At 42.1% G+C, this 26097-nt stretch overlaps 6 protein-coding genes across 8 annotated transcripts; 3 read left to right on the top strand and 3 right to left on the bottom strand.

Moving 5' to 3' along the window:
- Positions 1-388: 388 nt before the first annotated feature.
- On the bottom strand, positions 389-7671 carry LOC133150904 (neuromedin-K receptor-like). The gene is made up of 5 exons (XM_061273525.1): positions 5878-7671; positions 5282-5470; positions 5052-5202; positions 4148-4344; positions 389-4060 (listed from the first exon to the last, which is right to left on the bottom strand). The coding sequence occupies exons 1-5, from the start codon at positions 6291-6293 to the stop codon at positions 3826-3828; spliced, it is 1188 nt and encodes a 395-aa protein (XP_061129509.1). The 5' UTR covers positions 6294-7671; the 3' UTR covers positions 389-3825.
- On the top strand, positions 1160-3447 carry si:ch211-145b13.6 (GPI-linked NAD(P)(+)--arginine ADP-ribosyltransferase 1). 3 transcript variants are annotated; one of them, XM_061273532.1, is made up of 5 exons: positions 1160-1320; positions 1663-1768; positions 1910-1979; positions 2086-2762; positions 2947-3447. In XM_061273532.1, exons 3-5 carry the CDS (start codon positions 1929-1931, stop codon positions 3023-3025), a joined length of 807 nt encoding a protein of 268 aa, XP_061129516.1. In that variant the 5' UTR covers positions 1160-1320; positions 1663-1768; positions 1910-1928; the 3' UTR covers positions 3026-3447. The 3 variants fall into 3 exon arrangements, with proteins under 3 accessions (XP_061129516.1, XP_061129517.1, XP_061129515.1); XM_061273531.1 differs by having other exon boundaries at positions 1161-1320; positions 1609-1768; XM_061273533.1 differs by lacking the exon at positions 1663-1768.
- Positions 7672-7714: 43 nt separating the features above from the next.
- On the top strand, positions 7715-11380 carry acy3.2 (aspartoacylase (aminocyclase) 3, tandem duplicate 2). Its single transcript, XM_061273528.1, has 7 exons — positions 7715-7856; positions 8993-9222; positions 9293-9485; positions 10100-10193; positions 10343-10450; positions 10792-10904; positions 11001-11380. The coding sequence occupies exons 2-7, from the start codon at positions 8993-8995 to the stop codon at positions 11193-11195; spliced, it is 933 nt and encodes a 310-aa protein (XP_061129512.1). The 5' UTR covers positions 7715-7856; the 3' UTR covers positions 11196-11380.
- On the bottom strand, positions 10343-15058 carry cldnd1b (claudin domain containing 1b). Its single transcript, XM_061273535.1, has 5 exons — positions 14962-15058; positions 14121-14438; positions 13855-13962; positions 13342-13479; positions 10343-12327 (listed from the first exon to the last, which is right to left on the bottom strand). The coding sequence occupies exons 2-5, from the start codon at positions 14404-14406 to the stop codon at positions 12107-12109; spliced, it is 753 nt and encodes a 250-aa protein (XP_061129519.1). The 5' UTR covers positions 14407-14438; positions 14962-15058; the 3' UTR covers positions 10343-12106.
- A 258-nt stretch (positions 15059-15316) lies between these two features.
- On the bottom strand, positions 15317-23109 carry glb1 (galactosidase, beta 1). The gene is made up of 16 exons (XM_061273513.1): positions 22856-23109; positions 19418-19587; positions 19160-19310; positions 18843-18903; positions 18666-18760; positions 18330-18510; positions 18189-18247; positions 17858-17979; positions 17627-17667; positions 17439-17551; positions 17289-17363; positions 16892-16981; positions 16652-16765; positions 16422-16553; positions 15966-16205; positions 15317-15870 (listed from the first exon to the last, which is right to left on the bottom strand). Exons 1-16 carry the CDS (start codon positions 22907-22909, stop codon positions 15619-15621), a joined length of 1950 nt encoding a protein of 649 aa, XP_061129497.1. The 5' UTR covers positions 22910-23109; the 3' UTR covers positions 15317-15618.
- A 138-nt stretch (positions 23110-23247) lies between these two features.
- On the top strand, positions 23248-25038 carry ccdc86 (coiled-coil domain containing 86). Its single transcript, XM_061273526.1, has 4 exons — positions 23248-24045; positions 24222-24351; positions 24419-24493; positions 24651-25038. The coding sequence occupies exons 1-4, from the start codon at positions 23342-23344 to the stop codon at positions 24822-24824; spliced, it is 1083 nt and encodes a 360-aa protein (XP_061129510.1). The 5' UTR covers positions 23248-23341; the 3' UTR covers positions 24825-25038.
- Positions 25039-26097: the final 1059 nt, after the last annotated feature.

The raw sequence follows: 26097 nt of genomic DNA, 5'->3' as shown, positions 1-26097 counted from the left end.
TGAACCGACCTTTGACCCCTGGGTGAACTTTGAACCGTAAACTTTGACCTTTGACCCCTAGCTAATTACGTTTTTTTTTTTTTTTTTTTTAAACCGGCATAGCAGAACGATCCATGGTCTTCAGATGCCGCGCTGTCGCCATCTCCTGGTCAGTTAGTGAAATGCTTTTGCTGATGTTTTTTTTTCTCTCAATTAAAACAAATCAATTAGCCAGTTGGTTTTCTTTATTTAATATCTATTATCAGACAAAACCAAATTGTGAATCAGTCACCTAGGCTATAGCAGAACAAACAATCCATGGTCTTCAGATGCCACGCTGTCGCCATCTTCTGGTCAGCTAGTGAAATGCTTTTGCTGTTTTTTTTTCCTCTCAATTAAAACAAATCAATCAGCCAGTTGGTTTTCTTTATTTAATCTCTGATATCAGACAAAACCAAATTGTGAATCAGTCACCTAGGCCAGTGCTTCTCAAATAGTGGGGCGCGCCCGTGCTATTCCTGGGGGGGCGCGTGTGACCCTGGGGAACAGGCTTTTTTTTGGCAGTACTAGAATAAAGTGTAATTGCGCGTTTACTACAGCAGGGGGCAGTGGCGCTCTCATTGTTACTTCTGTCACGTTTGCGACAGTGCAACATTTTACGATTTACAAGACAAGTTAGGATAGTCACGGTGGGGAGGGGGGGCGCGAATAGTTTTCTTCTTGCTAGGGGGGGGCGTAACAGAAAATAATTGAGAAGCACTGACTTAATAACTCTATGCATTTCTTGAACGTGTCAAGAATGTGTATTTGACTACTTGCTCTTTATTTTGGGGGACACCAACACATATTACACAACTTAAAACACATATACATAGTCATATAAAGCAGTTAACTAAATGTCAGATATTTGATTTCGTGCCCAGAAAAATAAAAACAAGGAATAAAACACCAGACAAGTTTTAACAGGTTTTAATGTTATTAAAACAACAATAATAATAAAAGTAAATTTCAAACCAGCAATCTAATGTGAAATTGCAGTAGATACATTGGATAAGAATATTTAGGCGTATATACATATGCATACACGTTATTTAAAAACTACTATAAGTGTTACAAAATCAAGATATAGGGTGCTTGCATGTGGAGATGGGATGTCAGTCTAGCTGTGACCCCGCTCCTCCCACACACAATGAAAGGTTGGCCGTCAAAGTGCACAAAATGTGAAGCTCAGCAGGCCTGTGCTGTGCTGCAGTAGCCGCAAAGGGAGGAAGTTTATCGGAGGTCAAGAGAAGAAAGCTCCCAAGAGAACGCATCGCCCCGTTGACGTTACAATCTCATCAGGTGAGTGCAAAATCAACTATTTAAATGTATTTTTTTTCACGTTGACTTCTAACTATTTATGGTCAGTTGGTGCAATGTTGCTGCTGGAAGAGGGGAAACAGGCCAGTGTAATCATTCAGCGCTAAAACTAAAATGAAAAGAAATTAAGTGTAAGATATACCTGGGAAAGTGACAGAAATGTGGAACATATTATTTTCAACTACAGTGCAGGTTGACATTGTTCACATAAGCCAGTAGCAGCAGCAAGAGACAAAAGTGCTCTAAATGGCATGTTATTTCCTTCCACAGGAAAGGAAAAAGGAGTTGCCTCGGGTGATAATATTTTTTTCACTCCCTACACAGTTTTTACACTGAGTGCCCCCTCCCAGCCCTCTTACACTACTTACATGGACTTAAAATTGTGATTTTGCACTCTCACTGAGGTTGCACATCTCTACCCATCTCTGCGGTAAGTCTATACGAGCTGAGGTGATCAATGGTGGGTGATGCTCAAGAGATAAGAGTTGCCTGAGCTCACTTTGAAAGAATTTGAACTAAAAGCCAAATTGAGCGGACAATCACACTTTCCAAAAATACTTCTTTGGTGCAGATACTGAAAATAAGAGAAGATGAGAGCTATGAAGAAAACATTCCTGGTGGTCTACGTGGTGTTATACACGGTAAGCTACATTCACTTTCATTCAAATAAATTGCACAACATACTCAGAAAAGTGAAGTGGATCACTAGTTGAACAAAACAATGCTTGTTTTTCCTTTCCTTGCCAGGTGAGTGCAGTGAAACAACTGGACATGGCCCCCAACGCTGTGGACCTATTGTACGAGGGCTGTCGCGACGACACCATGGAGAAATTGATCCGCTCTGATGTGCTACACCAAGAGCTGAGTCAGAATATTGACTTCTACGCAGCCTGGAGCGACAAGTGTCCCACGCTGCTCCCAGGAGGCACGAAGGAACACACCTCCGCTCTCTTAGCCTTCATAAACGGCAAGAATGCGTTCAAGAAAGCCTTCAACGACGCGGTGGAGACCATGGGGGTCAACGCCAGCACTTATGAGGAGCGCTTTCATTATAAGTCCCTACACTTCCTGCTCACGGATGCTATGAGCCTGGTGAGGCAGAAGACGTGTAAGAATGTATACAGAGTGTCCGAAATGGAATACAAAGTGGAAAAGGGTGTCCGAGTGAGATTCGGACGATTCACTACGGTCCAGTCAGACGTGTCGATGAAGGAGGACGTGGAGGGCGGAATCTATTTCAACATCACCACGTGCTTCTATATCAGCCTGGAGGGCTTCTGCGGCATCACCGAGGACGTCGCCATTTTGTCCCCCACCGAGGAGTTCATGGTGGAGGACATCAAGTTGTCAGACGATGGCGACTACACCGAGGTCATCCTGAAACACTCCAAACTGAAGGCTACTGATGACTGTTACAAATCACGGTAAGGCTGGGAAAAATCCTACATGGTATCAGAGGTCAGAGGTCATCCATGTTTTTGAAAGCAAGAGCTACTTTTTAGCTACTGATTAAAGTTTGGTAAATTAATTATGTTTTTAATGTTGCTTTCTATCTGGAGTGACCAATGGAACCATGAATAAATGATAGTTAATCTTTTGTACCTACAGGGCCCCGGAAGAGAGCGCCTCCCAGTGGCCGATGATGGCACTTGTGTCCTTCGTCCTATTTGAGACACTCAACCATTAGCGTCGAAAGCAGCGGCTGCGCATTTATTGAGGTTTGGCAAATCCTGCCGCAATCGTTGATATAGTTGAATCGCTGTTTACATTTGAGAATGAATAGCACTAGTATGTTTGTGATTCCCTTATTTTCTTAATCTAAAATGTATGCTTGCTCTTAAGACGTATATATGTAAATGCAACTGACAAGAGTGCTAATATTGTTTTTGATCGCTAATATTGTTTTTAAAGGATTTCAGCAACATCAACTGACTTTTGCAATTGTAATATTGTTCAAGTTTGATTGCTACCATCAGAAATATTATTTGCTAAAATGCCTCTTGGTTTTTATGAAGGGATGAATGATTTTTCTCCTCTTCCCATGTATTTTATTTTAACGAGCACAAATAAATGATTCAATCGGTCGTACAATAAAAAATATCAGACTTATTTGACTTATTTGAATTTTACTTTCATGGTAGGCTCATGTTAAATTAAAGGCAAATAAAACATTCATCTGAGAGACACTTTATTTAGAGTATCTACTTCACTCAGAGTTGTTAACTTACTAACTGAAGTCTGTTAAGCGTTCACTACAACAACTTTGCAACACTTTACTAAACAAGTGTGCCATTATAACAAAAATGCAAATAAATTTGTGGCTTAATCACTTCAACTTTTCGATTTTCATGAGACATGCGGACTGTACCTTTTAAGCGCCGAAGTCATCAAAACACAAAAAGGGGCTAGTTTTACCCAAATCACCTATTTTGGATCCTAAAAGTTTTTTTGTGAAGAGGTATATTTTATATTGACTTTTAGCATGGCTCAAACATTCGGCGAGTCATTATCAGACTGCAATTTACACTTGGACCTACGTGTATTACCATGCGAGCGCACACTCTTGTCCTTGCTGAGGATGCTGGTGTTGACGCGTGACAGAGTGCACATGCTGTTCTGGGGACCCGGGCCGCTCCGTCTGTTCTGGAGCTCCAGCTCATCGTAGCTGGTCACTCGGATGAATGGACACCAGCGGAAAACGCGCTTGAAGCCGGCTCGAAACCTGATCCGAAGGCCACACCGCAATCCGGATGAGATGTTTTCCTAACGTGTGTGCGTGTGGGGGGGGGGGGGGGGGGGGGGCACTCACTTGCTATTGAGGCAGCAGTAGATGATAGGGTTGTACATGGTGGAGCTCATGGCCAGCCACAGCACTGCCAGGTAGACCTGCTGGATAGACTTCCACTTGCTCAGACGTCTGTTGAGACCCGTCACTATGAAGTACATGTGATAGGGCAGCCAGCAGAAGGCAAAGGTCACCACCACGACCATCATCATCTTCACAATCTGCAGTAGGGGGGGGGAAGATGATGTCATCAGCATATGTCTCTCTCTGTCAATAGCCACATTAACACAAGAAAACAGGTCATCAATGAAGCACTTGACAAGGCAGAACTCCATGGATGAGCCATGGAGATGACGTTCCTCTCCTCTCCACCACAGATGTGATTCAAGACACCCGCTTTGTTTTCCCGACATGTATCAAAACGCTTTTATCTGCATCGGCTCAATTTCGCTAGCTAATTGCGCCTTTGATGGTGTTTGTTGTCAGCGAAGAGCTTTAAACTATTGCACCTGTCGCCGTCTCTATTTGTCGCCATCGATTGAACCCATCTGATTCTTAGTACGTTCCTACTAAAAGGAACGGACTTCAAATAAACGGAAGAAAATGTATTCGTTTTCCAGCAAATGTTTCTGCAGCATGCTTGTCGGGTTAACCTGCAACATTTTTCATTATTTATCAATAGAATGTTCTGTTCCGGCATTAATCCTGCCGCTGTCTAGATGGAGTCTTACATCACGGGTACCTGCTATTGCCCTTAATCCTTATATCAGACTCATTCAGTGCTCTTCCACGGAGGATGTCAAACACATGAGTCAACTCATATTGGTGCATTAATTAATTAAATTAAGGAAAAAAGTGTAATATTATAAATATGGGAATTCATAAATGACATTTTGTTACATTGATCAAATTGGCTTAAAAGCCATACCTTCCTTTTTGCCCGGAGCTGTCCATGGTAGTTATCCGATGTGTCTCCGGGGATCTCTCCTCCCCACAGGTTCACACCAATGATGGAATAAGTGATGGCCATCACCACTAAAGGCACCACATACACCAGGACAGTCAGAATGATGTGGTACCTGCCGATGCAGACACAAATACAATCTCAAATGTGTCCTGTTAGTGATGGAATGTTGGAGGAAGTGTTCTTTAGCTCACATGAAGGGGTCGTCGGCCATGCGGGGCCAGGCCACGTAACACAGAGTCCTACGAGGCAAGGCTCTTGTTGTGGAGAAATAGCCGAGGGGGAAGGCCAGGACGAGGGCCAGACTCCAGATGGTCACGATCACGGCCAGAGTGGCTTTGGCTGATAGACGAGGCTTTAGGGGATGGATGATGGCCATGTACCTACATTCGTAAGCAGGGGGGGGTGAAGACATTCAGCAACAGTTGCGCATAAAGGTTACACACACTCACACACCGTCCAAAATAATTTAAAAACAAAATTGAAAAAAAAAATCCCAATTAGAAACTGCTGATAGGCACAACTGGGAAAACTCAGACATTAAATAGTGCACAGTTTATCAACCATTTTGTTCAAAGGTTATGGTCCATTAAGACAATAATGTAACATATCTTAGTATTCAAAACTAATCAATGATTTAATTAAATAATGTACATAACGCTAATATAATTATTTAGCGTAATTAGCCATAGTTTAGCCACACGAGGCGTCCCCCATTATTTAAAACTTCAAATAAATAAACTAATAACATTAGTATTGTAAAAAGAACGGCGCCGTCTATGCGCTGTACCTGTCAATAGCAATCGCGGTCATGGTGTAAATACTGGCGAACACCGTCGTGACCGGGAACAAGTTGTGGAAGGTGCAATAGCGCGCCCCGAAGTACCACTCTCCGTGGGCCGCGTAGATGAAGTTGACCAGCGAGTTGAAGGCGGCCGTGGACGCGTCGCACACCGCCAAATTGAGCAGAAAATAGTTGGTGACTGTCCTCATCCGCTTGTGCGCCAAGATGATCCAGATGACCACCGCGTTGCCCAGCACAGCCACGCCGAGGACGGCGCAGTAAACCAGGGCCCACAGAACGACTCGCCATGCCGGCTGCACAAACTGGTGAGCCGGCGGGCTTCGGCTGGATACGGAGGTGTTAGGGGCTGTAGACATTCCCGTCTTGGGTCCAGACAAAAAGACGCATCTGGTGCACGGCATCGTGATGCGGCCATTTAAATTACGCACACTTCAACCCCTCCCTTGGGAATGGGGTGGAGTGGGGGCACAAATTGTCGTACAGGAGGAGACTACTGTAAATATTTTCACGAAAAATACTTCCGCTTAATTGCTCATATATAAGTAGTTATTTGCATTTACAATTACTTGAAGTAGTAAGACAGTTATTATTTGTAAGTTTACTTTTAAGTTCTTTTAATCATTGTACGTTTTTTTTTTTATTGATCAGGGGGTTTGAATGTGCCTAAAAAAAAATTATCAGTCAGGCCCTAAGTGATGACGTCGATGTGCTGGATTCTGACGTCACACTACGTCACTCAACACCCTACCACATAGACACTGTTCACACCGGGTGGGGAAAAAAAACAGCACACAAAAAAAAGAAGTGAAAAAGTGTGTTTTCCTCGCAGCAAGACCTCATTAGCTCTTTTGGGCCACTCCCCACTCCAAATGTCAGTTGTTCCGTTTCCCTCCCTGCACCCATAGCTAAAAAGGTTAGCCTCTGAAGTTCATTTATGACATTCCTAATTCTTCCTCTTTGTCACATGAATAAGTCAGGTGTCGTTTAATCTCAAGAGGGGGTGCGGAGGGAGGAAATTTCAATGGTGCTGCATTATACGGAGACCTACTTGTAATACTTTGGGGGATTTTTGTTATTCTCGCGTCTACCTAGGAATGAATTATCAGTGTTTTCTGAACAACGTTTGGAGGTTGTAAAAAAAAAAAAAAAAAAGGTTTTATATATCCTTGTCCCCCTCATGTCCACCCCTAAGTAAAACATCCAAACTTCACTAGCACCGCCCAATACTGGCGAAAAGTTGCGGTCCAATTAATAATTTTAAGTTGAAGTACCACCATTCACCAATAGATGGCAGACTTAGCTGCGTTTGCAATGTTTACCAGTTATCTGAAGTTTTGCATTAGTCAAGAAATACCACTATTAATTTAGAAGGAAAGTCGTCGTCAGTAAATATTTGTATGGGTATTTTAGGGCTATAACTACAAAATAATATTTACCGAGCAGTCTTTTTGTCCCTGCCTGATGTTCTTGACATTTATTGCTCTCCATATGACAAATGTGTTTATGAAACAACTCCCTAAATCTAATTCACAATGACAAAGCCTAAGGAACATATACTTTTTTGTACTTATTGCTTGCTCGAAAAGAATCTTGTTCCCCCCTTGCCAAGTCAAGTCTCTAATTTATTAATGCAAGCATATATTAGAATCAGAAGACTTTTGCATTGTCACTGCAGGGAACCACCCATCGCGGCTCCCTTAGTTTTAATGGGAGACAGTGAGTATGTACTTCCTGTTACATCACAAAGTGAAATGTGATCTGCGAGAGGAGGGCCTTCATAAGCAACAAACAAGACGAGACCTGTGACTGGGGCTGGATCTTTGCTTGCTTTTTTACCACCCAGCCAACACCAACTACTTCTCAATGCTCCCGTGAGACGTGAGTTGGCAGAGAACTTTACACAGAAGATTTAAGGGGTCACCAAAACACTGCCATTGATTACGAAGCTGGTTGTTGGCAGACAGGTAAGCAAACGTACTGCATTATTTTAGTATGTGACAGGAAGAAATATATCATTCTACTTAGCTTTGTTTCCAGGAAGTGTACTGGATTCTGCACAAGTGTTCCTCAATAACTGGCATTCTTAGATGTGCTCCAGTTCAAAACACTTCCAACAAGTTAAACAGACTGACTGCAGTACTGTATTAGAATATTTGAATTGATGGGAGGAGAGGGTGTGTATTTCTTCCTATATTGAGATTACGCAAGAGCAGCTGTATGGTTGCCCCCCTTTTGGTGTGCACTGTTGATTTTGGAACAGCGAGAAGTTTGACTTTCACAACAGCAGTTTGTCAGACAAAGAGCAGTTCAATATGCCTTTCTTTCTTTCTTTCTTTCTTCATTTTAAAGCAAAACGGTTTTCTGCTCATGGGATACCATTATAGAAAGTTTTGATTAATTTATTTAAATCTCGGAAAATTAAATTAACTTCATACAGGAGCTTTTGGGAGTTTTTTTTAAACGTGGCAATTAATAGTAAAAATCTGAGTTTAATCAAAATGTAATTATAATTAAATCTAATTGAAAATCCATTAGTAAAATTAATTCTTAGTTAAAGAATGAAGAATTAATTCAATATTTACACAAAAAATAGATGTCGGCTTCCACGAGTATTAAAGCCCATTTTTTTCTGAAAATATTTAGTTTTCATGTTTTGGGAATAATCACCTTACATATGTAATTTATGTAAAGAGTGATGTACTGGTCTCCACTTTGGTAAACATCACATATATAAAGGTGCAAGGCAGTGCAAATTTAAAAAAACAGGGCTGCACTGTTTATTTTGGAATACAAAACATGTGTAAATATTCCCCCTTTTAAAGACATTGCCATAAATCATTCAATAATGGGACTGGAAGAACACATTTAAAAGTCTCTTGAAAGTTTTCTCGCTTGGAGCAAAACGTGCGCCAAATTGAAGGATCTCTTTCTTCACAATGAATAGTGGACAAAGATCACAGTCTGGAGTTTAAAGTGTCACTCATTAAAGTGCCGACAAGACTTTTGCACTTTGGATTATCTCCAGATTATATAGTTACCACCCACATTCCAAAAAAAAAAAAAAAAAAAAACACGTTAGTTTGACTTTCCCTCTCCACAGATGGAGGACCTCTCCTTTTCACCGATGTCCCGTGTCGCCATTTGCGGCGGTACACACGGCAATGAGATGACGGGGGTATACGTGATACGAGAGATGGAGAAGAAGAAAAAGGACAAGGTCGGAAACTCTGTGACCGTAACGACAGTCCTTTCAAATCCGGAGGCTGTTAAGGTGTGCAGACGGTACATTGACAAAGATCTCAATCGTTGTTTCACGGATACTTTGCTGAGGTACGTTCTAATCGTAAAACAACAATGTTAACTTTTTGACTCAGCTGAAATAAACACTTGGGGCTTTCAGCGCACCTTTATCGGCCAACTCGCCGTACGAGATGAAGCGAGCTCATGAGCTCAACGCGCTGCTCGGGCCTAAAGGAAACTTGCAGGCCGTGGACTTCCTGTGCGACATCCACAACACAACGGCCAACATGGGCATGTGCTTCATCTTGAACGGATTTGACTGGATCGCCCTGCACCTTTTTAAATACGTAAAGGTTGGGTCAATCACACACTGAGCGAGCCGTGGTAAACGTTTTGCACGCTCGTCCGGTCTAATTCTCAGGCAGCAAGATGTGACTGAATGTCAGGAAAGAACTAAAAGAACAGCTGAACTTTATTCTGGGTCAATAAGAGTCACTGATTCCCTTTTAACATGAGTAAATGTTTGGTTCCAAACACCTGAGGGTGTGCAGACTTGTGCAACCACATTATTTTCATTTTTATTTCTACTTCCACTCCCACAAAAAATATCAGTTTAACATGTCATAGGCCACATTAATGGCAAAAAATATATATTAATATTCATCTTGGGAAATGGTATAGAACACAAAAATCTGGGTAGAATAAATATAATAATTATTATTAATATAATATTAAATTAAATATTCGCGCACAATAATATTTATTATATTAATATAATAAATTATGGCATGTATCTCAATGATAGTGCAAGAGGAATATATAACTAATTTGGCCAGATAACATTCAAATATTTGTGTGTTATTGATACTGTCGTCCGGTACAAATGCTATTTTCTTACTAGTCCAATGAATATCATGTGATCAACAACCCAAATAATTACAAAAAGTTAATTTTTGTTTTCTCTCAGAGTAAAACAACATTTGGGCCTGTGAGAGCAATCCAGTTTAACACGACACTTCCAGAGGCCTACTCACTTGAATCTGTGGCTAAACATGGTTTTTGTAAGTGCGTACCCTTTAACATATTCAATTGTTTTAACAATTTCAGGGGTGTTCCAAATTTCAGAGTATCACCTTATTTTTCTAGAATTGAACATTTGAATTGTATGGATTTCAATTCCTGCCTTATGACGGTTTCTCGTCATGGACAGCGTTGGAGGTCGGACCTCAACCCACCGGAGTGGTCAGAGCAGACATTTACAACATGGTGACGGAAACGCTGGATCTCATCATGGATTGGCTTGAAAATTTTAATTCTGGTGAGCTCACACAATTCAATTAGGGAAGAAAGAATTATATATATAAAAAAAAAAAATTAAAATTATTTTCAATTGAATTAGGTGAAAAATTAGAAATTTTCAAGACACAAAAAACAGAAGGAAAAAATATCTCAATGTTGCAAAAGTATGACACCCTTAAAACACGAGTTAAAAATTGGACCGACCCAAAATGTAAAGTTTTAAAAATTGTGTGATAAAGGGAATATTAAAAATATATATTTTGTGTGTCTGTGTATATTCTCAGTCACCTCGTTGATGGGAATCTGCAAAGATTAAACAACCAAAAGTGGAAAGCGCTGAGGCTGTTGTCAATCTAACAGGAAGTACGTTCGAGGGTGGTGAAGTAGAGGTCTACTGTCAAACCGCCGTCCTCGACTACCCAAGAGATCCCGCCACCGACGAGATCATCGCTGCTATTCATCCCCAGCTACAGGTACATCACAACTTGCCTCCAAATGATCACCATCTTGGATTTAATTCTGGAGATCTATGCTAATTTTTCCAAGTACTGTCCTCTGTTATTTTGCAGGACAACGACTTCAAGCTTCTCCGTGCCGGGGATCCTATTTTCCGGTCGTTCAATGGTGAGACGGTTAAGTACGAGGGCGAGGAGGCCTACCCGTTCTTTGTGAACGAATGCGCCTACTACGAGAAGAGGATCGCCTTTCAATTAGCTCGCAAGATTAGTATTTGCCTCCCGTCAGTCTGTGTGAAAAAGAACTGATAGTTCTTACGAGGAGAAAATGTTATTTTCATAAAAGGTGCCTTATCTTTTTTTTTTTTTTGACTGTGGATCAAACACACAAAATTTTAAGATTGACAAGCCGTCCTGAGTGATTGTCTGAAAATGTTCAACTCACCAACGAGCTTTTAAAGTTATTGATACTGATTAAAGTCCTCCAAAAAGAGTCAGCGATGCAAAATTATCATTTCTTTTCAACTGAAGGCCAACTGTGCTTCTCTTTTACACTAAAACCATTCCAAAACGAGTTACATGTGAATGATTTCTGTGACAATTTTTTGTTTGTCAGAAATCCACTTTATTTGAACACAAGTGGTGTGCTTGAAAACAGTTTCATAAAACACTGACATAGTTAACAACAATTATTTTGGACCCCAAGAGTACACTTAAGTCACATTTTTTGCCATCCGCAAAATGTGAACCTCCTTTAAAAGATTTAAAAGACACCAGAATGGACGACAGTTGTGACCGCTCAACATTTCAAACGTAAATCACTTGACTTGAGATTAACTACAATAATAAACATTAAGCGCAATAAAAGTGGTTACAATTCAAGTGAGTGACATTTTGTCAACACGACACACGCAAGGCTGGAGTGAAACAAACTTCGAAAGAAAGATGTCTTGAGGCATTGTGAATTTGATGAAGTTTACAAAAAGTTAATGGCAAGGTGAAGAGCAGCAGTGAAACTGATGACAACTAAAAGAAGGCAATCTCCACAGCGACACCACAACTTCATAAATAATACAGCATGCGCTCTTAGAGAAAAGGCTACATAGATGCAATGAAGTCAAGAACCACAAATGGATGTTGTGTAAGCGTCAGCACTTCCGATAATTGGCTACAAACATCCTCCGTCCGCCTTACGAGTTGGCTTGCTCCGAGCCGCCATTTTACGCCACCCTGTAGGCGATCATGCGCGTGTAGTTCTTGCGGTGGCTGCGAGCCGCCCAGAGGAACAAGGCAGCCGCCATCATCTGCAGCGGGAAGGAGATGAGGGCGAGGTAGAGGGACCAGCCCAGCGATGACTCCACCCCGTCGGGCCGCCTGACGTACTGGTGGAGGAGATCCACGCCGGCCAGGAAGCAGCACACGCTGCCCAGAGAGCACAAAGCTGACGGGGAAGAGGAGGGATGTCAGCCATGGGGACGCCGCCGCATTGACTGTCCATCTCTCGGAGGTGAAAGCTCTTCCTTTTGTGAAGCTGTGCTGCCCGGTTCCGTGTTATGGAAAGCCGTTTGAGCAGGTATTTTGAGATCCAGGAGATCCATCTTAAGGTGCATGCACTCGTATTCTCTTTCGTATTCACTGGTAAGACGATCTAGTGCACTCGTAGAATGATAATAATGTTTTGTCCTTGCTACTTCCTTCCATTAGTTGACATTTGTGAAGGGCTCTCAAGTTCTCAAGGCACTCCACATATTGGGCAGGTCAAGAACCGTACTCCTTACGCTTTATACTGCAACACTTTTAATCTTTGTGGAACAATTTTATGACTCAGTGACTTCATTTGAGGATTATTAATAACTATTAATAATCCTCAAATGAGTGTGTGTGTGTGTGTGTGTGTGTGTGTGTGTGTGTGTGTGTGTGTGTGTGTATGTATATATATATATATATATATATATATATATATATATATATATATATATATATATATATATATATATATATATATATATACACACACACACACACATACATACACGTATATACACATTTTATAGATATGTTATTAGTTATTTTTGCACATTAATCCCTGGGACCTGAAGCCAGGGTTTTATGAAATTATACAGTATGACAACAAATAAACATTTTTTTTTTAAATTACATTATCATTGTGAACTTTAATCTTATATCCAGAAGCAAAGCTTTAAGGTCAAATCTGCTGACTAAAACTTGGACGGTATTGTGTTTACCAAATAGACCAAAAAGAAATAAGGCACATTACATCAAGTAACCAAATCTAAATGAAATTGGGCGCTTGGCAAACTAGCTCCTTTCTATTCACAGCCATGTTTTTGGTATAAGTAAAAATCCATTTAAATTAATCAATAAATACTTTTTGGCAATTTGCGCGACTTCCAGTGACTTCCCCTTGTGGAGGTGCTACCAGCCGTGTTCTTACCTGCGAGAAGATGAAGCACTCCCACAGCCAGGGTGGGCGTGAAGCTGCGGCACAGGCAAGCGCAGACGCCGATGAGGCCGCTCAGGAACACCAAGGCCAGCGATACCAGAGGCAAGAGAAACTGGCACCTCCACAAGTCTGCAACAACATTTAAAACATTAGGACCCTTAAATGACAATTGCATTGTTGCCTGTAACAGTGAGCCCCCCACTATACTGCAGATCTTTAAGCTATCCTTTGTATATCATACAGTTCTCGACAGGCAAAATAAAATTTAGAGCTGGATGGCTTCAGCGTAGTGACACATCGCAGGCAGCACTGAGGTCAACTGGAAAAAATCTAGTATAATTAACAAGAAGAGGCAGAGAAGGTTTGCATTTTACATTTCTCTGTTCCACAAATTCCAGACTCTACAGACAAATCATTTAACTATCAGTTAGCTTTTAATGGTAGAAACTGGATCACAAATATTTAACAAACTTCGTATTGGACATTGGAGCATGGCGTACGTACATGTCCTTAACAGGTCCTCGTCACGATTGTAGTTTCCAGGGTGTTTGTATTTTGGCAAGAACTGCTGCGGAAGAGTGAAGCGCTCACACTGCCTTTTAAAAATGGGATCTAAAATAAAATGGAAAAAAAACCAGTCAAGACTCAAAATCACTATCAGATAGTAGCTCTGTATAATTATTCCTCTTTCTTGCAAAATCTCCAATAGATCACTTTGGTCATTTTAACCCGAACACGGGTGACCAAGTATAAATACTAATAACTTCTACCTGGCTCCTTGAACCAGTGAGACTGGCTGGGCACCAGGATGCACCACCACCACAGTCCCATGGTGCCATTGAGGCGATACAAGGTCTCGCTTGACGTCTTCTCGTCAAAGTCGCCGTCAACAGAGTCATCTCCCAACAATGAGGTGTTGCTTCCGTCATGTGAGCCCGGTGGGCTGCTGTACTGGTACCAATGCTGCGTTCCCACGGCCACTGAGAGGTACACAGCAGCCAGCAGGCTCAGCACGGCGCCGATGACCAGGGCTGTGGCATAGCGGTTATCCACCATGGTATCAGCTCACTAGTCAAAGTGCTTCCTGGCTGTAAACATTAGCGGAGTGTCAAAAGAAAAATACATAATGGGATAAGGAAACAAGAAATTTCACATATGACATGGCAGATTTATAACAATGTGATATCAGCAAGATAAGTCTGTTATGGTCGCATTTAAATTAACTATATTATCTCAAGGCAAAACTGTATGCCAGCTGAGAGCTTGTGTATGACAACAAATGCTAGTGACGTCACCGTCACGACTAGTACTGGTAATGCCAAATACTGCGGCTTTGCCTCACTCGTCGTTTTCCTACTTACGTGTGCTCGTGCGTTAAATGCTCTTACTAACGAGGACAAAGGTCTTTGAATTTAAAACTGAATAACGAAAAAAGGCTCGAAAGTCGCTTGTTAGCAACTTAGCCTGAGGTATAGCGAATGGTTAGCGAAGAATCCTCCAAAGGTGATTCGTTATCTCATTTCAATCTGCTTTGAATCTTCTTTTTTTTTTTGAATGACATTTCATGACGTGAGAAAAAACTTTACATCATTGATAATTTGTATCTATTACCTCATTTCTGAACAAAAGGGCGGTTTCTCCTGTTCCGGAAACCGATCGGGCAGACCTTTCTTCTTCTGCGCTTTCTTCTTCTTCGCCTATTCGCAACAAGTGTGAAAGATAACACTGCCACCTAACGGAGGAAATTGGATCATGCCAGAGACGGGTTATTAACAAGCAAGGAAAAGGTGATAATAAAATTTAAAAAATAGAGACATCTCTCCTGTTGAATATAAACTACAGAACACAAACTACAGAGCATCAGAACATTATATATTCGAAGGTAAGCATAATTTGGGAATATTGCTATTGTTTATGGTGAAGTATCAACAGTAGTTGAGTACAAAGACAAAAAAAAGAAAAAGCATTTTAAAGTATCCGTCATTTTTATTAAGAGGCAGTGCATAAATTTAAAAAAATCTCAATTAAATTAAATCTAATTAAAAAAATAAAACATCGGCCAGTGTAAAAGTATTTTTCACTGTTGTGTTTTTGGCATTAAAAACTATTATTTTGGCAAAATACTGATTAAAAACCTTAAAATACCAAGGTGTGATCAAGCATTTCAGACACTGACACATTAAAGGTCAGTCACAAATCATGAAAAGACTGCAATCAGGCACAAATCACATGGTGGTTTCAGTAAGATACCACAGTCTCCCTTTTTTGTTAAAGCAAATCCTTTCTAAACATCAGCCAGGGTTGCCTGTGGTCGCTGTGCACTGTTGCGTTCAGGATGGGCATGGTTGTGAACTCCACCGTGCACGGTCCTAAAAGGCACGGGCTCACTTCCAGCTCCAGGATTGTCACATTGTTGGGAAAATCAGTGCTGAGGATGATTGCCGGGACGAAAAGAGTCAACTGAGGGCCTTGCGCCGACCAATAGCGTCCCAAATTGAAACCGTTGATCCAAACCTGGCCCTGAGGAGAACAACAAAATACGGACTGAAGGTTAGGAGCCCACATACTACAGTGAGAATCAATGACAGACAGATGGCAGTTTAAGCGTAGCGTGCCTTTCGCCATTTGGGCATGCTGATGAAGGTGTCTTGAGGTAGATCCGGGATGCCGCTGGGAATGATGAAAGTTCCTCCGTAGAAGGCCGGAAGTGACTGGGCAGTGGGAGGAAGTGGGCTGGCCGACGTGGGCTTTGTTTCCCATAAGAGGCCCTGGGCGACCGCTTGGTCGATACTGAGGCTGTACATGGTCCACCCTTTGAGCACGACGTTGTTCAACGTCAGGTTGCTCACAAGGCCCTGCGCAAAATCAGCACATGAAATAATTGTGTCATTTCCTACTTTCAGATTACCACATTTGCTCAAATACTGTAGATGCCTCCTCAGTCCTATAAAAAAAAAAAGCTCCAGATCTAACAAACTCTGGTTGCTCACAAACATTATTATAGTTCAATAAAACGAATGAAATAAAATAGAAAAAGCTCATGAATGGAATTTTTATAAACAATTAAAAACCTTGAAATCATTGATGCCTTTTCCATAGTTGATCCGGCCCATATTCTCCACCAAGACGTCAAGTTGACTTCCAGCTTTGCCCGTCACGTTAATGCTTAAAACTTTGTTCCTCTCCAGAATCCCAGAAGCAACCTTGAAATAAAGTCAGTGTGAATCAGTGTCAATCATTCAAAGATTTGCGCCACGATTTGATTCCTATCGCTAACGGTGGAGGTTCACTGCTAACTTACTCCATCTACAGACACATACGCTCGATCATGGACCCCGTTCAGGGGCGATGATAGCGGCGTGGGAGTGCTGCAGTTCATTGGCAGCTCAGTCCTGTAGAGCACATAGCCAAACGCCTACAGGACAGCAACAGAGAAGCCATTTTAAACAAGAAGACAAATACATACATCTAGCCATCCTTTGGTCTTGCTTGGAGATACAGAAAGATTTTTTTAAACAACTAGTAATGCATGAGGAGATACCTGGTTGAGGTCAATGAACGTCTGAGGGAACATGCTCTCCACTGGACCAGAGAAGGAGATGGTATCTAAAGCTTCAGTCACCGTCTGGAGCTGTCGGGATAGAAGCGGGTTATATCACTTTGTCTTCAAACATCTGTTGCTCGACCAGTTCTAAATCCATGACTATCGAGCCTAACTATATTAGCATGTCGATGGCATTTTCCAGTTTATGTTAGCATTAAGCTAACAGGCTAGACTTATTGTGATTTTTTTTTTTTACGTTTTTGCTTTAAGATTAAATTGATTCAAGTGAGAGTGGCTTAAAACAGTTTGAAGCCTCTTTTTGATTAATTAACTACCTGCCAAACGGCTACTAATTCAGTCATTGCAACGTATTATCATGAGATTATGTGCCTACCTGCTGCATTTTAACGGCATCATATGCAAACTTTGGACTTGATGGCGGGACGAGCCCTTCGGGTATTTTGCGGTACTGTTTAAAAAGAAATATGTGAGTTTCTTCACCTGTTACACCAACAATATTGCAATGTAATTCCCATTAACGTACCATTTTGATCACCTCCCGGATTGCAAAGTATTTCTCGGTGAGGTCGCCGGCCTCAGTGAGCGGAGCATTGTAGTCGTAACTGGTCGGTTGAGCGGCGTAGGGCAAATTGGCACCTGGGGGGTTCAAACGTGATCAGACGCCATCAAAGCTGTGTTATTAATAACTTTTACATACGTTTATGTACTGACCATTCCAGTATCCAAAATTGGTCCCGCCAATAAACATGTATCTGTCAGGAGACAAAATGATTTCCAAGACTATAAAGATGTTACAATTGGCATTTATACTACAGTATTTTTCATGATGACTTTATTAATTTCTTGACCTATTGATATTGCACTTGCTACTTTGTTGTCCTGATACATTTTCATATACACAAATTCACTACCAGATTAAAAACAAATGAAAAAAGGACTCACAGGTTGACGTTGGCACCCATTGCCAGGATCTCGTTGAGGGTCACGGCCACGTTTTTGACAGAGACAGTGGAGTGAGGCAACCCCCAGTGATCCAGCCAGCCAGTGTAGTACTCAGAATTCACCTGGAGGAACCGAAGAAAGAGGGAAAAACTTTCTTTAAGAAAAAAAAAAAAGGCTTGAATTAGTGGTACTTCTTAATTGATCTCATACTCATAACTCAAATCACTCTTAACACAAATATTTCCCCGCTGAAATAAAAAACACAGTAATACCTTCATTAGAGCAGAATATAAAGAACCAAAGTGTAGACTAAGACAAAATAAATGCTTGCCAAAGGTCCACGAGGTTCTGCGGATCGTTGCGTAGCAAACGCTGCTGACACATTGGAACCTGAAATTAAGGAAAAAAAAAAAAAAACAACAACACCATCAGGGTTTTAGTCTGGCCTCGCGTCACCGGGCCGCTGACCAACCTGGCCCAAAGTCGACTGTGGCGTAAACGCCTTGGATGGCGCCGCATTTGAGGAAACCGATCGAGGCGCCGTCGGTAGTGAACAGCACCACGTCGTGACCCAGGTAGGACCGCATCAGCTTGTAGAGGTGACGCATGTAGTTGTAGTCGCAAGTGAAATAGCTGCCGTATTCATTCTCCACCTGAACAGCAAGGTGTTAAAAATCCCGTCATCAATATGTGGAACTGTAGTGTGAATCCGTTTTTCAACACAATTATAAATCAATGCCATAAATTCAATTCCTAATATGAAGCCCATCCCGACTGAACGTTTTCATCGAAACAGACAAGACACTACCTGCACACTGATGATGGGGCCGCCATTCTGATAGAGGAAAGGCTTCATCATCGGAAGCAACCTGCCCATCCAGCGATCCACTGCTGCTATGTAATCTGAAACAGTTGATAGTATGGTTAATGCTATGTTCTTCAAAACACACACACATACACATGACTGCTACGCTAGGATTTTCACCTGGATCTGAAGAGCGCAGCACAATGTCTTTCTTTTGGAGAAGCCAGGCAGGTAGTCCTCCCTGGTGGACACATATTGCATATTTTTATTTTGTTATTATTGTTTTAGCCACTGAATCCAGCATAATTACCTTAATACATTCAATACAAATATATTTGTTTTTAAATCAATTTGTTGCTGTCAAAGAAGTGTAATTTTTGTTTTGTTTTCAGGGCTATCTGGTGGAATATGTTTGTTGTTGTAGGGTTTAGTTGGACTGCTTTTTTTATGCAGGTTGATATGTCCTGTTTGGCTGGAATGGATGGAGTTTCTCTCACCATGTCCCACTCGGCGCAAATATAAGGCCCTGGTCGAAGGATGACCAGCAGACCGACATCCTGAGCCAGCTGAAGGAAATGTTCCAAATCTCGATCGCCGCTGAAGTCGTAAATGCCTGGGGAGTCCTCGTGGAAGTTCCATGGAATATACCTGTAACGGGAAGATGTTGCAGCTGTATTATTTAAAACATATCAAAGAATAACATGGAGCTATTTCTACTGAGACAATCCGGCAACTTCGGTAACATGGTCACGTACGTCTGGATGGCATTCAGGCCAGCCAAGTACATCTTGAGCAGCCGGTCCTTCCAGTAGGCTCTTGGGATCCTGCTATAGTGGATGCTGCCCGAGATGTAGCGGAACTTCTCTCCATCTTTGAGGAAGCAGTCGTTCTGGTAGTCAATTTGGAAGGACGGAGGAGCGGCTGCCTGGGAACACACAAAAAACATTTTTTATGGATTCTTTATTGTCAAGCACGTGCTCCCTCGGCGAAAGATAACTCATTTGCTTGACGTTCATTATTTTAATAGCGTGTCAGTTGACTTGAATATGACTCAAGACTTTTAAAGTGTCAGCTGAGTCAGGTAGTCAACACAAGGTCAGTCATGACTATATTCAAATGTGACAAATGGGGAAAAAAGACATTTTAAGAAGGAATCCATCCGTTTTAGATGCCGGGCATTTTGACTTTTTTATTTTTTTTATATATATAAACCATACCATTATATACAATGGGACTTTTACAAGCATACTAGGAAAGGCGTCGGTTCACCATTGCTACATACATTATCTTGAAAATCTAATAAACAGACAGATTATAGGTTTTGTTTATTATAAATTGTGGTATTTGAATTTTTAGCATTTTTTTAATCGTCAATTTTGTAATTACGACGTGAGCGCAGGTTAGTGATAATCTAGGTTACGTGCAGATTCGGGTTACGTCGCCGCCGTCGTAAACAGAGGCGCTGCCACGCTTGTGTACAGAAAAGAAAACACCTTGAAATCGACGCCCAATCAGTTACAGTTGGCGTCATCTATAGAAGCCCGTCTGCTCAAGGAACTGAGCTTGAGCTACTAGATCAACTTCGATGTCACGGGAGAGGCAGAGACTGTCTGATTGTCGGTGACTTTAATGCGCCCGCTATTGAATGGGACAGCCTCCACTGTAACCTAGATCAAGGAACTTTCGATGCCCAACTGCTTGATACAATCCTCGACTGCAATTTGACCCAGCATGTCATGTCTCCAACCCGTATGTTTCCTGGTCAAACCTCAAACATCCTGGATCTTGTTTTAACAGCGTCCCCAACTGACATCGACAAATTGCAATGTTCGCTGCCAATCGGGAGAAGTGATCACTGTACAATTTCCTTTCACTGGAGCGGTTGTGCATCAATTAACGATTCTGGTAGACCTCGTCGAAATTATTGGCGTACAAATCAACCCACTCTTCAGGAAGCTGCTGCTCAAACAGACTGGAGTATTCCGTCTCATCTCGAACTCGAAGATGCCTGGACCCTGTTTCGTTCCAAACTTGAACTTCTTGTGGAGGAGCATGTGCCAATTTCTCGGAAACGAACCTTCACCAAAGGTCCTCCTTGGTTTGATGGTGAACTAAGACTCTTGCTGAAAAGTCGTCGTAAACTATGGGATCGATTCAAACTGTCTCAATCTCCCGTGGACTATGATCGCTACAAAATAGTTCGAAATCGGTGCACACAAATGAAGCGGAAAAAACGAACCGAATATGAACTGCGTCTGGCGGAGACATCCAAGACTTCCCCAAAGCTCCTGTTCGCTTATTTGAAGAGAAGGACCAAGGCAGGAAGCGGCATACCTCCCCTTCGTTCCCCGGGTTCTGAGGATCTCCTTCTCCAGGATGCCGAAAAAGCTGAATCACTCGGCTCACAATACGCCTCTGTGTATACCGTCGAGCCGCAGATCCTGGATTCCCATATTCCTGTTCCTGACTCAGGCTTCCACCATCTTGTATTTGAGCGAGAAAATGTTATGAAAGCACTTCTGGAGTTACGGCCGGACTCCTCTCCTGGGCCAGATGAGATGCACCCAGCTTTCCTCAGAACTATTGTCGAGCATATTGCAGAACCCGTCCGACACATACTCCAGCTTTCCTTGGAAACCGGACGTCTACCTGTCGACTGGAAAATCGGCACAGTCAAACCAATATTCAAGGGAGGAGCTCGCCATGATCCGACAAATTACAGACCCATATGTCTGACCTCGATCGTTTGTAAGGTCATGGAAAAACTACTAAAGCGGGCTCTACAAAATCACCTGAACGAGCTTGACGTGCTAACTGCTGCTCAGCATGGTTTCCAGGAAGGACGTTCCTGTGTATCGAATCTCTTAGTAGCCAGAGAGAAGTGGGTAGCTGCCGTCGACGCTGGTAAATGCCTTGATGTCATTTTCGTGGACTTTAGCAAAGCCTTTGACAGAGTACCTCACATGCGTCTCCTGCTTAAACTCCAAAGGGTTGGTGTAACTGGGAAGATCTTATCCTGGATTGCTGACTTTCTGGAAGGACGTTATATGCGAGTGAAAGTCAACGACGCATACTCAGCGCCTGTGCTTATGTCTAGTGGAGTGCCACAAGGATCGGTCCTTGGACCCGAACTCTTCAAGCTCTATGTCAACGATCTCCCACAAGAACTGAACATTGAGTGTTTACTGTACGCGGATGATTTAAAACTTTGGGCTGAAGTTACTAGCGTCGAGGATGCTGACCGTTTCCAAGACGTGTTAGATAGGCTCCAAAGTTGGACGGAAAAATGGCTGCTTCCAATAAACCATGCCAAATGTTCAGTGCTCTCCATGGGAACTCAGAATCCACTCGGGGCGTACCATATTGGAGGATATCTCCTTAAAAACACCACAAGTGAGAAGGACCTTGGTGTCATAGTGTCGTCAGACCTAAAGACTAGTCTTGACACCACGAAGAAGGTCACCGCTGCCACCAGGATGTTTGGATCCATCAGACGGTCTTTTGCCCGTATGACTCCTGCGATTTTCAGACCCCTGTTTATCTCTCACGTGCGTCCCATTCTTGAGTACGGACTGCCTGCAGTATTCCCATTGACCAAGTACGAATCCGATATGCTGGAGCGAGTTCAACGTCGCGGTACGAAAACAGTTGCAAAACTTCACCAGCTTTCCTACGAAGATCGACTGGAACAGCTGAATCTCTTCTCTCTGGCCTACCGTCGTCACCGAGGAGATCTGATATATACCCGGCGCATTCTCCGAGGCGAACTTGGTGAAGACCTGAGGGAGTATTTCATCTTAAATAATGATACATCGACACGTGGTCACAGTTTGAAGCTATACAAACCGAGGAGGTTACGCATCCATGGTGACGCCACTCTCTCTACCCGTGTAGTTAATAGCTGGAACCGCCTACCCGAATCATGTATCACAGCCCAGTCAGAGGAAAGTTTCAAGAGAAGTATTGACGCAGTGTTTAAAGTCTGAAAGGTGATGCTTGGTAGCATCCCTTCAACGTCCGGGAAGTGAAGGAGCTGACAAGGGATTCTTCCCTCTGCTTTCTACCTCTCAATGAAGTCAATGAAGTTTTGCGTAAATTTAAACAAATTCTTTTTAGTTGGAAAAAGCATGTGTGCTATTCTTGACAAGAAAAAAGTGGAGTATATTAAAAAAAAAAAAAAAAAAGATTCTTACCGACAGTCCGACGAGCAGCAGTAGGAGGAATCTTGTGAGACCCAGCAGCGACATGACTATTATTCCGCAATAACCTTTCCGGGTTCTTCTTGAACTACATGAAAGCGTTTGTTTCTTGTTACGATACTCCAATTGGGTTTCCTTGCATGTGCAAGCAGAGATACGAAGTCATTCTACGGCATCTTGTGGTGCGGAAGTTCTAATCATGTGATGCCATATTTCATGATGTAATGACGCTTTTCGGCCAAAAGACGGCAGCATTGCATTGACTACTTAAACGGAGCAGCGTTTGAAAGCGACGAAGAAAAACGAGCTGTATTTTTGTTCCGCAGAGATGTTTGTAGTTCGTCCTCCAACCAGAAGGTGGCAGTAGCGAAAAGACACGTTGTTTACAATAACACGGAAGTAGGCACCGCAACCACTACCGAGTCAACTTCAGTTGACTTCACACGTGGGAAGAGAGAATTAAGAGTGGCGTAGGAAAACATGTCGAAAAGCAATGATGTGAGCGACGCTTCTAAACCGGGGAACGTAGTGGAAGACGGCCAGGACCCACCGCCCATGACCACGCGGACCCGAAGCGGCCGAGTGGTGCGTCGCCCCTACGCACTCCAAAGCTCTGAAACTCCGGTAAGGACTCCCAGCAGGAGGACCAGAAGGTCCGTCATAACAGAACAGAACGAGCTGGAGGAACAGGCACCGAAGCCGGTTGAGGAGAATCCTACTGTGAGTGTCGTCCAAGAAACGGTACAGGAGAAGCCCGCAGTGTGTGGTGAATCGGAGACGGTGGAAAAGCCCGCCGTAGGTGTCGAACCGGAGCCTGAGCCTCGTACAGACGCTGCAGCAGAGGTTGACACAGTACCCACAACCGCTCCAGTAGAAAGAGCACCAGCGACCCCTCAGACGGAGTCGCAACCTCCTCAGACGGAGTCGCAACCTCCTCAGACGGAGTCGCGACCCCCAAAGACGGAGTCGCAACCCCCAAAGACGGAGTCGCAACCTCCTCAGACGGAGTCGCAACCTCCTCAGACGGAGTCGCAACCCCCAAAGACGAAGTCGCAACCCCCTAAAACGGAGTCGCAACCCCCTAAGAAGAAGCCTCGCCGGGGAACTAATGTAAAAGAGACTGTAGTGATTCCTCTGGGGAAGCCAAAATCAGGACGAGTGTGGAAGAACCGCAACAAACAGAGGTGACGTTTTATAACATTATTATTATGCATCAGCATGTACATGATATCTGTGTTGGTCGCTTCTTCAAAATAAAACAAAATAACGCACGCTATCCAGTCATTTGTCAATTTGTGTCTGAACACGTTATGCCAATCAGTTATTTTGTACATTTTTTTAATTAATTGCGTTTGTGTAGGTTCTCGGCGTTAGTGCGAGATGCGGCGCTGTGCACCTCCTGGGAGAAAAAGATGCAGGCCAAGCGAGAGAAGCAACTGGTGCAGAAGTACTCGTCGCAACTAAAAGAGCAGAAAGCCCAAGCGAAAGAGGTACGTACAAAAAAACAACAACATCTTCAAATCTTATTCACTTCCCTGTGACTCGCTGCCTCCACAGGAAAAGCGGAAACGGCGAGAGGAGAACTTGAAGCGGCGCGAGGAAAACGAACGCAAAGCGGAGGTCGTGGAAGTGGTATGTACTTAACCCCTGTGCTGAATGTCACAATATTTAGACAGGAATTCAACTCGTATAATCAATATGAACAGTCGTTAAATTCTTGCAGTACTACAAAATACAACTGAAGTGTTTGCAGCATGATATTTTAAATAATTTGCTTTTTTGTTGTTAGATCCGAAACACGGCGAAGCTCAAGAGGATGAGGAAGAAGCAGTTGAGGAAGATCGAGAAGCGCGACACACTTGCACTGCTGGAAAAGTCCAACAACAACAAGAAGAACCAGAACCAGAAAAACAACAACAAAGCTAAGCGAGCAAAAAACAACAAAAGTGAAAATCAGATTTAAAGACTTCTTTGTCTCCGTTTTGTTTCTGCCCTGCATTTTTTTTTGACCTATGTACACAAGATCTTTGAAGCTTTCTGTTTGACAGTGGGAAGCAAAACGTTGAAAATATTCTGCACTAATAATACAATTGCTGCTGTACAGGTCCCTCAAGTTCGGTTTCGCCCAGTGATTTTTGTACTTGCAGATCTTTCTATTAAATGAAGTATTCCCTGAAGTGCATGACTATTTTTTCCATTGGCCAGCATACATCCATAATTCACAGTTTAGCAAGAACAGGTGAAAATCAAGTTGTTGTTTTTTTTACATTGTACCACGTCAAACAATACTTGGTCACTACCACAAAGCCACAGTAACATCATGCGTGGTTTAAACATTTAGCATTTTTGTAAAATGATGTTTTAAAACATGCATTATATATTTAGCTTGGAAGTATCTATGTTTAACAAATGTAACACAATGGATTAAAAAAATATGGCCACAATAACCTAATGAAGTGTCTTATCATATCTACTTTTTTTTTTTCCTTCTCCCCATCATGTCTATCTGAACGGTCCACTTGATCCTAAAGGTAAAGTTGCAGAAATTGTCACTGCCTGCACAACCCATGTTATGTTACATCTAACTTCAGTTTAGTCAGTCAGAATGAATGTTCTTTTCCACGGATGTCAGACTCTTGCGTCACCATATGTGTTTGTTATCAGAGTTAAGCCTTTTATTATTATAGTTACTTGATGTCCAATCACTAACGCAATTTTGGGCAGTGATATTGTTGGTGGGTTAGTATCACTATAACATATGTTTGTTGTCGTCATTAGAATCAATTAGTCATCTTGAAAATATTTGCAGACCAATACAATTAAAAGTTTCTCATTCTCAATTTAGCCAAACTGTTTTTATTTTCATGGCTTTATTATCCGCAAACTATTTGACAAATTGAGTCATTTGGTCAAGTATAATTTATGTTTTATATGGAACATTTTGAACAAATCCCTCAAATTGCTTGTAAACCTTTAAAAAAACAAAAAGAAACCTCAGTTTTAGTGAATTTACTCCTCGTTTCTTCAATGGAGGCTGAAATTGTAACAAAATAAATATTTGCACTTGTATTTTGTGACTACTTGATTGTGTCTCTTTTCAAAAACTGAAATATGACATAGTACTATTTTTCCTTATAAAAAGTAACTTTTTTTAAGAATCTAACTTTTCTTTCTGGAATACATTAAGATCAAATGTCACTGTAGTGTTTATTTTTTTACTTGTTGACATAACGGGG

Source organism: Syngnathus typhle, linkage group LG3 (assembly GCF_033458585.1).
Source record: "Syngnathus typhle isolate RoL2023-S1 ecotype Sweden linkage group LG3, RoL_Styp_1.0, whole genome shotgun sequence".
Lineage (NCBI taxonomy): Eukaryota > Metazoa > Chordata > Actinopteri > Syngnathiformes > Syngnathidae > Syngnathus > Syngnathus typhle.
Note: the sequence above shows the minus strand (reverse complement) of the source record. Positions and strands in the feature narration are given on the sequence as shown.

Bases quoted from the DNA above. Each gene is read 5' to 3' on its own strand.
- si:ch211-145b13.6 (XM_061273533.1), top strand. From the start codon at position 1,929: ATGAGAGCTATGAAGAAAACATTCCTGGTGGTCTACGTGGTGTTATAC. The intron at 1,980-2,085 runs GTAAGCTACATT...TTTCCTTGCCAG, and splicing joins TCTACGTGGTGTTATACACG to GTGAGTGCAGTGAAACAACT. The intron at 2,763-2,946 runs GTAAGGCTGGGA...TTGTACCTACAG, and splicing joins GATGACTGTTACAAATCACG to GGCCCCGGAAGAGAGCGCCT.
- LOC133150904 (XM_061273525.1), bottom strand. From the start codon at position 6,293: ATGCCGTGCACCAGATGCGTCTTTTTGTCTGGACCCAAGACGGGAATG. The intron at 5,203-5,281 runs GTGAGCTAAAGA...CTGCATCGGCAG, and splicing joins ATGGCCGACGACCCCTTCAT to GTACCACATCATTCTGACTG. The intron at 4,061-4,147 runs GTGAGTGCCCCC...CCTTCGGATCAG, and splicing joins TACTGCTGCCTCAATAGCAA to GTTTCGAGCCGGCTTCAAGC.
- acy3.2 (XM_061273528.1), top strand. From the start codon at position 8,993: ATGGAGGACCTCTCCTTTTCACCGATGTCCCGTGTCGCCATTTGCGGC. The intron at 9,223-9,292 runs GTACGTTCTAAT...TGGGGCTTTCAG, and splicing joins TTCACGGATACTTTGCTGAG to CGCACCTTTATCGGCCAACT. The intron at 10,194-10,342 runs GTAAGTGCGTAC...CGTCATGGACAG, and splicing joins TGTGGCTAAACATGGTTTTT to CGTTGGAGGTCGGACCTCAA.
- cldnd1b (XM_061273535.1), bottom strand. From the start codon at position 14,406: ATGGTGGATAACCGCTATGCCACAGCCCTGGTCATCGGCGCCGTGCTG. The intron at 13,963-14,120 runs GTAGAAGTTATT...ATTTTATTTTAG, and splicing joins TCACTGGTTCAAGGAGCCAG to ATCCCATTTTTAAAAGGCAG. The intron at 12,328-13,341 runs GTAAGAACACGG...CTTCCCCGTCAG, and splicing joins AGTGCTTCATCTTCTCGCAG to CTTTGTGCTCTCTGGGCAGC.
- glb1 (XM_061273513.1), bottom strand. From the start codon at position 22,909: ATGTCGCTGCTGGGTCTCACAAGATTCCTCCTACTGCTGCTCGTCGGA. The intron at 16,206-16,421 runs GTTTTTAATTGT...GATTTTGCGCAG, and splicing joins AAGGCATCAATGATTTCAAG to GGCCTTGTGAGCAACCTGAC. The intron at 15,871-15,965 runs GCACGCTACGCT...TGTTCTCCTCAG, and splicing joins GCATGCCCAAATGGCGAAAG to GGCCAGGTTTGGATCAACGG.
- ccdc86 (XM_061273526.1), top strand. From the start codon at position 23,342: ATGTCGAAAAGCAATGATGTGAGCGACGCTTCTAAACCGGGGAACGTA. The intron at 24,046-24,221 runs GTGACGTTTTAT...GCGTTTGTGTAG, and splicing joins AAGAACCGCAACAAACAGAG to GTTCTCGGCGTTAGTGCGAG. The intron at 24,352-24,418 runs GTACGTACAAAA...CTGCCTCCACAG, and splicing joins AGAAAGCCCAAGCGAAAGAG to GAAAAGCGGAAACGGCGAGA.